This window comes from Mus caroli, chromosome 1 (assembly GCF_900094665.2).
Source record: "Mus caroli chromosome 1, CAROLI_EIJ_v1.1, whole genome shotgun sequence".
In the NCBI taxonomy this organism is placed as follows: Eukaryota; Metazoa; Chordata; class Mammalia; order Rodentia; family Muridae; genus Mus; species Mus caroli.
Window position 1 is genome coordinate 169,995,737 of NC_034570.1, and position 14,478 is coordinate 170,010,214.

Genomic DNA, 14,478 nt, shown 5'->3' on the forward strand with positions numbered 1-14,478 from the left:
GTAGGGAAGTGGGGGGCGCTATGGGGGACTTTTGGGATAGCATTGGAAATGTAATTGAGGAAAATATGTAATAAAAATATTAAAAATTAAAAAAAAAGATTTCTGGTTTTCTTTCTCTTTTTTGCTCTTTTGAGACAGGGTTTCACTTTGTAGCTCTGGTTTTCCTAGAACTCACCCTGTAGACCAGACTGGCTAAACTTACAGATCTGCCTGTTTCTTCCTCCCTAGTGGTGGCATTAAAGGTGTGTGCCACTACGCCCAGCTTTAAATCAAAAGATTTGTTCAATTCTGTTGTCCCTTTTAAGTTCTAAAGCCTCAGTTCTGTGTTATCCCTCCCACATGAAAGAAAACTACACGCTGCTTTCCATCCTTGGATGTGCTATAAGAAGTCAGGTCTGAAATCGCCGTGAAATTAAGTGCTGAGTGAAATAAAGCAAAACGAATCGAATTTGCTACTCATAAACATAACACTGAAGTTCTTAAGTTCTGTCTTTCTATCAGGTTAGATATTGAGAAAGCAATTCATTTAAACTTGATGAGCGTGTTATCCATAGCAAGACCCTGAGAAGGGTAGGAAGCTCCGTCAGTCAGTGAAGTACTTGCCCTGAAATCATTTGATTTCCAGAAACCACATAAAAGGCTGGACATGTGTGTGCTTGTGATCACAACCAACACTGGGAAGGCCGAGGCAGATGGATGGATTCCTCTTAGCACTGGCCAGCCACCCTAACCTTCCAAACCCAGATCCCAGTGAGAGAGCCTGACTTAGTAACAGAGGGGAGTGGGCAGGATAACTCAGCACATGAAAGTGCCAAGCAAGCCCGGTGACCTGAGCTTGATCCCTGAAACCCACATAAAGGTGGACAAAGAAAAGTGACTCCAGAAGGCTGTCCTCTGACTGGCATACCTGTGCTGTAACATGTACCCACACACATACACAAGTTAAAATTTTAATTTAAACAAACAAAACCAAAACAAACAAATAAAACCTCAAGGCAGATAGCTCCTAAGAACCAACATCCTAGGCTGATTTCTGGTGGCAACACACTTGTGCATGCATACACAGCCACATGTACACACACACAAAAAAAAAATACCTGAAGGGGTGGTGCTAGAAAGATGACTCGAATGTTAAGAGCTGGCTGTTCTTACAGAGGAACCAGGGGTTCAGTTCCCAATACCCACATGATAACTCATGCCATCTGCAACTTATGTTCCAGGAGATCTGATGCCTTCTTCTGGCTTCTGTGGACACAGGCATGCAAGTGATTCACAGACACATGTACACAAAACACCCACATACGTAAAATAAAACTTAAAAAGAAATACCTAAAGAGAAACATGAGTTTCTCTGTTACTTAGATTTTAAAAATAGGAACTTCAGAGTGAAAGTCCTAGATTTTAGTACCAAAAAGCAAACTTGGTGAAGCATAAACATGCTTTTATACAGGTATTTTTTTTTTGTCTTGACTGACAAAAATCTCAGTGTTGAACTTAATACCAACTATCAGTGGGCTAAATGATCTGAAAATGGGTTTAATTATCTTCCTTCCTCTCTCTGATTTTTGGCCTTTGTTACTTTTGGGTATATGTGTCTTTAATGAGTTGGGTTATATACTTTGGGGGTTAATTTAGATGCATTTAATGTTGTTGTCTCTTCCTTCCTGTAGAGATTATTAGAGTTGGTGATAATAAGAAAATCCATCAGATTGAACTCATTCCAAGTGACCAGCTTGTTGCTGTGATCTCGGGCCGAAATCGCCATGTCCGACTTTTTCCTATGTCAGCTTTGGATGGGCAAGAGACAGATTTTTATAAACTGGCAGAGACTAAAGGGTGTCAGACCATAGCTGCTGGGAAAGTGCGCCACGGAGCTCTGTCCTGCCTGTGTGTGGCCATGAAGAGACAGGTCCTCTGCTATGAACTGTTCCAAAGCAAGACCAGGCACAGGAAGTTTAAGGAGATTCAAGTCCCATGTAATGTCCAGTGGATGGCCATCTTCAGTGAGCATCTCTGTGTGGGATTCCAGTCAGGATTTCTCAGATACCCCCTGAATGGAGAAGGAGGTCCATGCAATATGCTCCATTCAAATGACCATACACTGTCATTCATTACACACCAACCAATGGATGCTCTCTGTGCAGTTGAGATCTCCAACAAAGAGTATTTGCTGTGTTTTAACAGCATTGGGATATACACAGACTGCCAGGGCCGAAGGTCTAGACAGCAGGAACTCATGTGGCCAGCAAATCCTTCCTCCTGTTGTAAGATTCTCTTTCTTGTTGTCTGCCTTCTTCCATTTTTGCTTTTCCATTTATTTTAAATATAATCACTTTTACTAACAGCTTATTTTTTAATCATTCTTAAGGTATGAATTAATTAACAAATACCAATTATGTTGCTTTTGTAAAATAACCATATATTGTAAAAACCTAGACAAACAGGGTCAGTATTAAATGCTTATAAGTAAAACTAATCCTTCTGTGGAAAACCTACTGGGATACATTGTTTTTTAATCTCCATGGTGTTATGTTTTGAAATAATCCCAAATCATTGTCTTCATTGTCACCCCTAGTACAGTGAGTGTTCTTAAGTAGCAGTAGCACATGAGACCCATGCTGGGGAAGTTACTAAGTGAATTGTTTAACTAGTTCTCAGCAGGTAGAATGTAGCCTTTATTCAGAGTGTTACTCTGCTTTATAGCTTATAGGGTTTTAGTGCTGTCAATAGACCCCATGACCAAGGCAACTATTATAATGGACAGTATTTAATTGGGGCTGGCTTACAGGTTCAGAGGTTCAGTCCATTATCAAGACAGGAACATGGCAGAGTCCAGGCAAGAATGTTGTAGGAGGAGCTGAGAGTTCTAAGGCTGCTAGGAGAATACTGGCTTCCAGGCCGAAAGAGGGTCTTAAAGCCACATCCACAGTGACACACTTATTCCAACAGGGCCATACCTCCAAGTAGTGGCTCTCCCTGTTCCAAACATTCAAACCACAGCAAGGTTTATACATAGATTTCAATTTACTTATTTCACTTTTTCTGTAAAACATAAGATATTGCTATGTCATTTAATGCTTTTATCACGGAATAATAATAATCACTATTGAATACATATTATTTTACTATATGAGATGAAGTCTTGAGTGAAATAGATGCAATGCATTCTGCCTGCACAGCACAGGGAAGACTCCCGACAGAACAGTAGAGTGCCATGTTACAGTTGCTGTCAGCAGAGTGTCTGATCGGCAGTGCTTTGTTTACAGTGGAAATCTCTTGAGCCTGTTTGAATGCTGTGAGGAAAGAGCCATTGGAGGATCAGTAAGAAAAGGTGGACTATTTTTAAAATGCAGAAAGTAGAATAAAACGCCCCCAGAAGGGCCCAAAGAGGGCGGAATTCAGAGTTCTGGTAAATGACTCTGGGGCAGGAGGTGGGGACCTCTCCCCTGCAGCAGGAACAATGGAGGGATGAGGGATGGGGCCATCCAGGTAAAGTCAAGTGAGAGAATGTGCTCCAGGACAGTGAGGCTTAGAACAGAAAAGCAAGGAAATCTGTAATAAAAGACCCTACCACCCAGATTTAACTATTTACAGTGTTTTATTTCTTCTGAAATGAACATTTTTATCCGTGACATAACGGGTAAATGAATGCTGTTTTGTAGCTGAGTCAGATAAGCTGAGCATTCTAATGTGAAGTAAAACTGAAACCATCTAACTCATTTCTGTGAGTAATCTGTTGGTAGCCATCATGCGAGTGAATCACGTACTCGTGGCCTGTGTCCCCATTTCTTCCACAAGTGTGTAGTGAGCATCTGTTCTTGTCATGCAGCTGCAGTGACACGTGTGTAGCATACATGTCTCTAGATACATGTGTCATGCATCTCTTGCTTTCCCATTCTGGAATAGAACACTTAGGTAAACATTTCTCACGTTGTATGTTTGTTTCTCTGTCAACAGTTTAACTGCTTTAAAAGCCCAACTCTTTAAAGTGCAATGAAAGTTCTTGTTTGACAAGAATACAGTTCTTTCTTTATGATTTGCTTGATGTTCACTTCAAAAATGTTTTTAACATTATTCTTATATAATAACCGTGAGGTTTTGAAAAATTCCACTCTGCAGTTGCTTAGGGTAGATCTTTCAACGTGTTTGGGGTTTACTAGTTCACAATAATCAAGTCTGTGCCTTCCTTTCTTCCTTCCTTCCTTCTGTCCTCCCCCCAGGTTACAATGCACCATATCTCTCCGTGTATAGTGAAAACGCAGTTGATGTCTTTGATGTCAACTCCATGGAATGGATACAGACTCTTCCTCTCAAAAAGGTAATAGAGCACTAAACTGTGGGCCAAATGGTTTCTTTTTCAGTTTTCCTTACAGAAATTCATTGTACCTAGCAGTGCGTGGCATAAGGCCATGCTCATGAGTATATATCTTACATTAGGCGTACGACCTCTGAACCCCACAACTTTTCTCCCTGCTCCTCTCCTGTGAGGGTCTCTGGGGTCACCGAGGCCAGCAGGGTGTCAGTCTACATGAGGCAGGAGGGGATTCTGCTTCAGTGTGACTCTGTCGCCACTTTGGTTCAAAACTGACACTGGACAGTTTACTTTAGGCATATTCACGTGCAGCACAATTTGGGGAAAACTTGCTGGTGATAATTAACTCAGTCTCACGTGCACAGTGAGGTTTTAAGGCATGACGACTACTAAAAGAGTAGTATTCAGTTTTCCTTGGTTTCGCAATTTATTAAACTGTTGAAATGATCACCTTTTTCCTTGCTGTCTTTACTCATTCATTACATTTGAAAGATGCATACATGTTGTTATATTTACATCCAGTTCATGGATTTTTTCACTACTATAAAACCATCTTTTAAGTTAATAGTGTTTATCCATTATCCACTTGACAACATACTTCTGATTCATTGCTCTTGTCGGCATTTCTGTATATCTAGGTCCTGATGAAGGTGTGGGAATTTCTTTACCCGATCAGCCTCACAGTGGCATGCTGAGGCACGGGCTGCAGCTATGGAACCTTATGCAATAGAACCATGTTCTTTTCCCAACCGTGATAGTCACATCCACACTATTTACAGGTCCTTTCTGACCCACATCTTCCCTAGCATATCATTTTATAAATTGTAGTAAATTGGTTTATCACTGAGCTATGTTTGCATGTCCCAGGCTGTCTTAGTTAGGGTTTTATTGCTGTGAAGAGACACCAAGGCAACTCTTATAAAGGAAAACATTTCATTGGAGCTGCCTTAGAGTTTCAGAGGCCTGTTAGTCCATTATCATCATAGCAGGAAGTGTGGTGGCGGGCAGGCAGACATGGTGCTGGAGAATCCACGAGTTCTACATCTCTACCTGAAGGCAGCCAGGAGGAGATTGTCTTCCTCAGGCAGCTAGCTGTAGGTTCTCCCACATTGGGTGGAACTCGAGCACTAGGAGATCTGAAAGCGGCCTCCAAAGTAAGGCCACACCTCCTCCAACAAGGCTATACTTAGAGCCACTTCCTGTGGACCTGTGGGGACCAATTACATTCAAACTACCACCAGGCAATGCCTGATCATGTTTGCTCATTTTGTTGTTGAATTTGCCAGCTTTTTGCTTTTTGTTTTCTTCCTGGCTAATTGAACTTCTTTTGTGGATCCTGAGTTACTGACACGCAGAATGACTTTTCCATCTGTGATGTCTGGTCATGGTGGTGGGATTGTTTCCTCAATGGGGTTATTAACTTTACTGAAATACAATGGGATTCCTGTTGTTTCGGCGTTTCCTTTTTCTGTTCTTAAGAAACTTTCCTACTTCAAGACATAAAGCTACGACCTTTATCTTCTTCCAAGTTTACTGTTGCTGACACCTGTGTGCCGTATTTGGTGCACAGCAGAGCTTTGCTTGCTCTCCGTCTGCCTGTGCTGCACGTAGACGTGCACTGTAGGTGTGAGGTAGGGATCTGGCTCTGCTGGATTCTAGGAATGCTTCCTCTATCACTGTTATCAATGATCCCTTTCTGTCAGCACTGTCATCTCCACATGTGTGGGCATAGGGTGTTTAGTGATAAGAATTTATAAACCAGTGTGTTCTTTCCTGACTTTTTTGGTCACATTTTTTGGTGCCTTTTAAAGGGTCAGTTTTAAGGTTTATTTATTTACACTTGATTTTATTTGTCTATCATAGACTTCTTTTAAAACACTGTTGTTATAAGCTAGTTTATTTAAATAATGTGATAATATATGTGCTAATAAAAATTACTAACTTGAGACTTTTAAAAAGAACTTTATTTTGAATAGGTAGGTGAAAGTTCTTAATAGTATATTCTTTTTTTATTATTACATATTTTCCTCAATTACATTTCCAATGCTATCCCAAAAGTCCCCCATACCCTCCCCCCCCCCNCTCCCCTACCCACCGATTCCCACTTTTTGGCCCTGGCGGTCCCCTGTACTGGGGCATATAAAGTTTGCATGTCCAATGGGCCTCTCTTTCCAGTGATGGCCGACTAGGCCATCTTTTGATACATATACAGCTAGAGTCAAGAGCTCTGGGGTACTGGTTAGTTCATAATATTGTTGTACCTACAGGGTTGCAGATCTCTTTAGCTCCTTGGGTACTTTCTCTAGCTCCTCCATTGGGGGCCCTGTGAGCCATCCAATAGCTGACTGTGAGCATCCACTTCTGTGTTTGCTAGGCCCCGGCCTAGTCTCACAAGAGACAGCTATATCAGGGTCCTTTCAGCAAACTCTTGCTAGTGTATGCAATGGTGTCATCGTTTGGAGGCTGATTATGGGATGGATCCCTGGATATGGCAGTCTCTAGATGGTCCATCCTNTTGTCTCAGCTCCAAACTTTGTCTCTGTAACTCCTCCCATGGGTGATTGTTCCCAATTCTNAGAAGGGGCAAAGTGTCCACACTTTGGTCTTCGTTCTTCTTCAGTTTCATGTGTTTTGCAAATTGTATCTTATATCTCGGGTATACTAAGTTTCTGGGCTAATATCCACTTTAATAGTATATTCTTAATAGACTAAAACCTTTATGATTTAATTTTTAAAAGTTTTATTGAAACATTAATTTTACTTTTATTATTTTAGGTCCGACCTTTAAACACTGAAGGATCATTAAATCTCTTAGGATTGGAGACCATTAGATTAATATATTTCAAAAATAAGATGGCAGGTAAGGAAATATATTAATAGGATCATTTCAATGGAAATATTACAACAATCCAAGGCATTTGGATATGAAGTGCCTTCCACCCACATTTGAATCAGGCATCTCTCACTCTGGAGTATGTGATGTGCACTGTCAACCTCTGGCAAGACAGTAAAGACAAGCTGTAAGCAAACCATCTGTTTACGCTGTGTGACTCTATAGGCAGAGTGTCTGACTCTGACACACATTTTCCTGAGGAGCACCCAGGTAGGAAGAAAAGTGAGAGCTGGACCTGTCGTCTATGCCTGTGATACTGTAGACATAGTCATTTGGCCTAAATTAGGAACACTTGTCCAGAGTCGCAGTGTTCCACAGCCATTCCACAGAATCTCTGAAGTACTGAAGACAATCTAGGAAGAGGCTAAGAAGGTCCCAGGAGTGAGCCCCCAGAGTAAGGGCTTAGAACAGGAATCCAGGAAAGTGAGGGTGGGAGAAAATAATCTGTGGAGAGTAGGATGTTTCTCAGGGGCTGAGAGGCGGCTCCGCAGTTTAAAGAGCACGCTGCTCTTTGAGAGGACTGGAACCACCAGACGCACTCCTTACAGGACAGAGAAGACAGTGTGAAGAGTGGGTAGAGTGACTGGTTAAAGACATGACACCAAGACAGCTATAGTTTCCTCCAGCAAAAGTGTAGCATCTTTTACTAAGCGAGACTGTTTTGTAAGCTATGCTGATTTCAGCATGTATTTTTTTGCATATTCCATGGAAAATTATTGCTTGCTTTCTGATATTTAGTATATAATTCCTTAACTATCATAGTTGTACACACGGTATAATTGATTACATCATCACAGAGACCAATGGATAGGAAGGACTTTAACAATCTAAGCAATATTATTATTTTCTTTCTCACAGAAGGGGATGAACTTGTGGTCCCTGAAACATCAGATAATAGTCGGAAGCAAATGGTCAGAAATATCAACAACAAACGGCGCTACTCCTTCCGAGTCCCTGAGGAAGAGAGGATGCAACAGAGGAGGTAGGCAGTTAACTTGTGCCCACATCCGTCCATGCTGCCATCACCCAGACAACTGTCTAGAATCAATTTAGAAGAAAGAGTCTCTGAAAATTTGTCACTCAGCTGTGGTCAAAATTTGTAAGGCCGGGGTAGCTTATTGGCAGAGTATTTGCCAAGCATGAGTAAGGCCCAGGGATCTATCTCCAACTGCATGGGGATCCCACAGTAATGAGTAGCACCCCTCAAAGTTATGAGAATAAAATACCATATTTTCACTCATTTCTGGATGTATATAGGACAACTATAATTTAATGCATATATAACTGTAATATAAATCATTTGTATAGATAGCAAATTTGTATATGCTTACAAAGAAGTACAGAAGCCAGGTATGGTGGCTCATGCCTATAATCTTAACACTCAAGAGGCTAAGACAGGAGGATTACCTTGAGTTTGAGGCCAGCATGCCCTGAGCTAAAGGGTAAGATCCTGTCCAAAAAAAAAAGTAAAAGAGAAAAACAAAAAGAAATTCAGATTAACTTTATTCTCCATGAGCAAGCAAGTGTAGCTATATTAAAAACCATTTCTAAAATATTATCTATTATAAAAGATACACATATAATTTTTTAAGTTATCTGCCAAGTAGAGCAGAAGATCTTTAATCAAGGTGTGTAGCTGAGTGGTGAGCACTTGCTCCTGTGTGTGCCCCTGGCTTTGACTCCAGCACTGAGCAGATTATACACACAAATCAGCCTTAAATCTCAAGATCTTCTCATGCAAAATTTAAAAAACAAAGTAGTCTAAGGAATTGCACTATTAATATATTGTTATTCTAATTATATCTTTATTTTTATAAACAAAGTATGCTTAATTTTTTAAAGTTATATTGATTAAATGTGGAAATACTGTCTAAACAGGTATTCTACCTTACAGGGAGATGCTACGAGATCCAGAAATGAGAAATAAATTAATTTCTAACCCAACTAATTTTAACCACATAGCACACATGGGTCCTGGAGATGGAATACAGATCCTAAAAGACCTGCCCATGGTAAGAGGCGTGAAGAGCGGTGTGAATATGAACGGTGTGAGGAGTCAGGGCCAGCTGCCGGGGAAGGACGTGCACGTAGGCTCACATGCATGCACTGCTTCACAGACCACGACACAGTGGCATCCGATGGACGAAACTTACAGTTCAGAAAGCTGACAAAAGTTCTTAACCCAGAAAAGCTTTCCATTTTGCTAATACAAGTTTGCTACTGTTGGTGAAAGAACCCACTGTACTTGAAAGGGTCTGTGACAAATCCTAGATGCAGTTCCCACAGCTTTAAGGTTTCAGTCAGCTGAATGTTTTCTCCTCAGAAGTCCACCCAGGCTTCATCACTCATAGTCACACCTCTCGGCTAAATGTGAAATTCAGTCTGCTCCTTTCGCAAATCCAGGCGTGTTTCCTGCTCAGTTATATGTGAAAAGAAGTACACACCGGAAGACTGTTGTACTTTAACAACATGAAGATTGCATCCACAGACCCATTATGCTGAGGTTAAAATTACTAGTGGAGTTGGCTAAGTCCCCAGGCTCTCTGGTTCTGATGTGTCAGTGTCACACACTCCTAGCAGGCCACTAAACTCCAGAGGGACCCTTTGATCATCAGGGCTAGCTGCTCCAACTGGGCAAAAGAACTTCAGAATAATTACTACCTTATGACAGTTTTGGAGACAACTGTGAATACTGACCATCATCTCTCCTAAGGACATCTGTCTAATTTTCATTGGCAACACGGTGGTAGGAGAAAGAGAGAGGGGATAAAGTGTGCTGTGTAATCAGAACTGTATTGTCAAAGTTAGGCTATAAAGGGGTCTTTATTTATTCCTGGAGAAAAAAATAAGTCTACATTAATTTCAATCAAAATATTTGGTTGTAAACATTGCAATCACATAACTGTGCTTTCTTACTATTTTCACATCTTTGGGGGTGGAGTGGTAGTGGCCACAGAAATATTCCTTTTTTGAGGCCACATTATTCACATTATTCACATTCAAATTATCCCTTTGGGATCTATTAGCCTTGGGATATGTTAGCTGTGCTGGGTAAATATAAAGTATACACTCTCACACTGTATACACTGTAATGAGATCACAGTGAAGCCCAGCAAGAAGTGCAAAGTCAAGCATGTTAAACTCAGAGCTGCTGTGCGTGTTGCTGGGTTTGTAAGCTTTTCTGCTTCCCAGCTTCTGCCTGGAGCAAGAACACGGGTGTCTCCATTTCCCACTGGTAACATTGCTCCAGAGTCCTCAACTGCCATGCTGTCATCTGGGCAGTGCACATAGCATGGTCCTGAGGGCAGACCTCTGCCATTGCTGTTCTTGCTATTTCGTTTTTCTAAAGGGAAGTTACATGCCCAGGCACACAATGCTTTAGTAGAGGGAACTTTTTGAAGTGTAACAAACAGTTAAGTCTTCATAGGGTGGGTGTATGTGAGAGACTGAGAACAGTGCACTGTTTTAACTGAATTTTTTATCTTTTTTTCCAAAGTGTATAGTGTTGAGGAATGGAGAGACAACCAGCTTTAGACCTAAAAGTATTTTGTCAGATAGCATGCCAGCTAAATCAGACTAAGTTCAACAGGAGCAAGGTTCTGATAGGTATTAACCTTTTAAATTAAAATCATATTTGTAACTATGTAAAAGGAATTGTAGAAAATGTTTGTACTTACACTGCAGCGTTTCCCTTAAGGTGGTAGGATTTAGTCTTGCTCTGCTTGGGTCCCACCAGGTGAAACCCTGTTTCTGTTCTGAAGGTCTTCTCAACCTTCACAATGGAGTGGAACCCTTGGAGTCTAAATCAGCAGTTTAATATTATAAGAGACTTTAAAGTACCCTTCAGCTTTACTTTTTTTTTTTTAAGTTTTGTTTTTGTTCCTGTTTTTTGAGTCAGGGTCTTACTATGTAGCCATGTCTGACCTGGAACTCTCCATGAAGACTAAGCTGGCTTCAGACTCATAGAGATCCAACTGACTCTGTCTCCAGAAACAGAGGCCTGTGCCACTGCACCCAGCCTAACTAAACTCTCTCCCTTCAGTCTCTTACCACTTGCATCTTTTGTTTGGAGACAGAGGATTTCGTTAGCTGGCCCTGGCTAGCCTCAAATTCACTATGTAGCCTAGGCTAGCCTCAAATTTGAGCCTGTCTTCCTCCTGCCTCAGCCTTCTAGGTGCCCCAGGTGTCTGTCACCATACCCACCAGAGATTTGCAGGTTTGCTAATATTGCTAAAAAGATTTTTATTATTAAGCAAAACAATTTCAGATGATATTTGTCATTCATCCACCAACTGGCTCCATCCATATGACCCTCCATGCTGGCTGCTGATTTCTAACTAGACTGTTAGTTTGGGGTATTTGTCATCACCTGGTTTTGTTAACTCCACAACCACCTCCCCACAACCCCAGATTAGTCTTCTTTCATACCAATTCAGTTGGTTTTTAATGTGCCTTATTCTTTTAATGTTTAATTATTGTGTAAGATAACATTGTTCTATTTCCAGGCTGAAGTGTTGTGTGTTTATGAGACTTCCTCCATCAGCACACGTCGTAGACAGCAGAGTTTTCATGTATCCAGATTTCTTTTTGTTTCCTGTTATTTCCACATGACTTTTCTCATTTCACATGCAGAGGATGTAGTTCTCTGAAGGCATTACTTAATCCTCTGACACATGCTTCTTGAGCATGTGCCCTGTGCCCAGGCCTGTGCTTCTCTAGGAGCAGACGCAGGGAAATAGCACAGCACTGTGTGTGTCTGTAGGGGTGCTCACAGGTAACAAGAGCTTGGGTTTTAATGTAATCTCAACTCTGTGTGTCCTTTCCAGTCAAATGGAATTATGAATTATCCCCCCCCCCAAAAAAGAAAACAGATGAATTACATTGATCTGGCAACAGGTATAAGAGCTTTCAAGTCCCAAAGCTGTGTTGCTGTCTGCAAAGAACATGGACCCTAGATGTTTTTATGCCTCATCGTAATTAAGTCAATATCATGTTCCTGTGAAATACTTAAGAGCTTAGAAAGACTTAAAGAGCTCTTTAGAAGTTAACTCTGCTTCATTTGTACCAGATATCCAAAAATAACAGTGCTTCTGTCTTAAATGTGGATGGGCCAGTAAGCTTGGAAGAGTCTTTTCTGACCTCTTGTATCAGATGTGAACCTTCCATCTCCATCCTAGTGAGTGGAGAGAAGATAAGCAGTTAATACAAAATGGCATGCGAGTCTTAAGAGAGATACTGAGTTAGTTTTCTTGAATCTTTATCATTTATATACCTGTGGTTTTTGTTGTTGTTAAGTGATTGCTAGACATACAGGTACACTTTTCTCCAACGTAGTGCAAGAGTAATTTATCACTGTAACGTTTATCACCATATTCCTAACACAGTACATTTTACCTGTTTCTAAGTTGTTTGTGACCACAATATACTGAACCCAATAACCTCTTTAAGAAGTAAGTTTGCTTCCTGTACTGGGGGATGTGGCCCAGTAGTGATACAGTGTTTCCTTGTTATATATGCCGGCCTGGACTCAGCTCATGACACCTTCCCTCCAAAAAGATAGTTTTCTTTCATAAAGTCAAAGATGATAGATAGATAGATAGATAGATAGATAGATAGATAACCTTAGAAAACAGTGATTTTATTTACATTTCTAAAATAAATGAACTGTCATATATAGAAGCCTTTCTTTTAGGCTTAGATAAGTCTTGAGGGATGGTGTGCTCTGGAAACAGCTGTTCTTCCAGAACTGAGTGAGGGAGAATCTCCGTTATAGGAAATGGCTGGCCTCTCAGTGGCTCTGCCCATGTGTGCACTCAGAAGCATTTATCGGGCGATGTGAAGCCTTCTCTGTAGACTTTTTGTAACTTCATTATTATTTGCCTTTTAAAGAACATATTTGAACATTGAAAGCAAAATTTTCCCTTGTTGAAAACATGCTTGTTCTTTGAGCTGCTTAGAGATAAACCAGGACTAGTACAGCCTCCAAATCTCAGCATCTTTGTTATAAGGAAATAAGCTCACTAAAGACCAGGACATATCATAAATTTCAGAACTGAGAAACAGCCATAAAGTCTAAGGGTGCAGGTTTGTACTTTGCATTGGAAGTGCTCTGGGGTTTCTCGTCCTTTCTGTAGCTTTCTTGCTACTTCTGTGCTTGGAGTTTTAGTGTTTTGGAGAGATTTTGCAATGCTTTTATTGCATCGCTTAAGAAAGTCCTGAAGACCCTCAAAGCCTCTGGGACCTCTAGAAGCCATGCTGCTACTCGTTCAGTTCTGGTAACATGGGGATGGTGTTATCACGAAATGATCTTTTGAAAATCTGCTATTTTGATTACAGAATTTAATCCTCTAAGGCCTGAAAGAATTTGACTGGCACTAGTTCTGAGATCTGCCTTGTTCTCTCTCTCTCTCTCTGTGTGTGTGTGTGTGTGTGTGTGTGTGTGTGTGTGTGTTGTCTGGTGTCACTCACCCTGATCCATCAGTGTCACCTTACACCATGTTTTTTTCTTTCTGTTGTTTCAATAGCCGGGTTTCCCTTATTCACCCCCTCATCACCACTCCAGCCTGATCTCCTCTCCGAGCAACTTTGAGCACATCTATCACATGACTGTCAATTCTGCTGAACAGTTTCTCTCTCCTGAATCCATAAACCCTGGGTACCCCCCGTCCCTGCGCTCTGCCCCTGGTACACCACACTCTATGACTCTGAGGGTATGAACAGCTGAGTCGAGCTAATCTTGACTAACTAACTGAGTGTGCATTTTCTAACCACTGAGGCGGCGCCTTGGAGAGTGGTTACCCTTTCCTCCACCTCAGCTGCCAGCTTCAACTACTTTCTGACTTCTGTTTATCCTCCTCTTTCTCCTCTTCTCAGTCTGTCTTGTTGGATAGTTTCCCAAACTGGGTCTTTATTAAAATACACAGAAAAAGAGCTCCCTGAATTTCTGGGGCTTTTCTTTTTTAGCTTCTCTTTACCCTATAGCCACTTCAGGTCAGAGAAATGCTTTATATTTGATGAGATTATGGTCATTAGAGCTCACCCATAGTCCTATCAAAAGTCTCTAAAGTAATGCTGTAAATAACAAGCACGTAACAGGAAAAAATCCCAAGTTAAAGTCAGGTTTTACAAATCTTTGGGTTGCTGATGTGGATTTAATTGCAGCCGAGACACAAGATAAGAAAAGTTAGGAAGAACCGAAAAGAGGCTGCTCTACTGGGGAACGGGTGCAGTGGTCCTTTTCTCCAGCCCGTGCCATGTTACCGTGGCTCATGTG

General features: G+C 41.1%; 1 protein-coding gene across 9 annotated transcripts in view; it reads left to right on the forward strand.

Moving 5' to 3' along the window:
* Positions 1 to 14,478, forward strand: part of Cdc42bpa (CDC42 binding protein kinase alpha) — a 202,330-nt gene that overhangs the window by 178,865 nt on the left and 8,987 nt on the right. For 5 of the 9 annotated variants that reach the window (XM_029476012.1, XM_021164427.2, XM_021164511.2 and 2 more), the window contains 5 exons: positions 1,671 to 2,264; positions 4,221 to 4,318; positions 7,088 to 7,172; positions 8,064 to 8,187; positions 9,100 to 9,217. In XM_029476012.1, the coding sequence (XP_029331872.1) occupies positions 1,671 to 2,264; positions 4,221 to 4,318; positions 7,088 to 7,172; positions 8,064 to 8,187; positions 9,100 to 9,217 (1,019 nt within the window). Of the gene's footprint in view, positions 1 to 1,670; positions 2,265 to 4,220; positions 4,319 to 7,087; positions 7,173 to 8,063; positions 8,188 to 9,099; positions 9,218 to 13,729; positions 13,916 to 14,478 lie in introns of all 9 variants that reach the window. The other 4 variants (XM_029475997.1, XM_029476000.1, XM_029476003.1 and 1 more) reach the window with 1 other exon arrangement.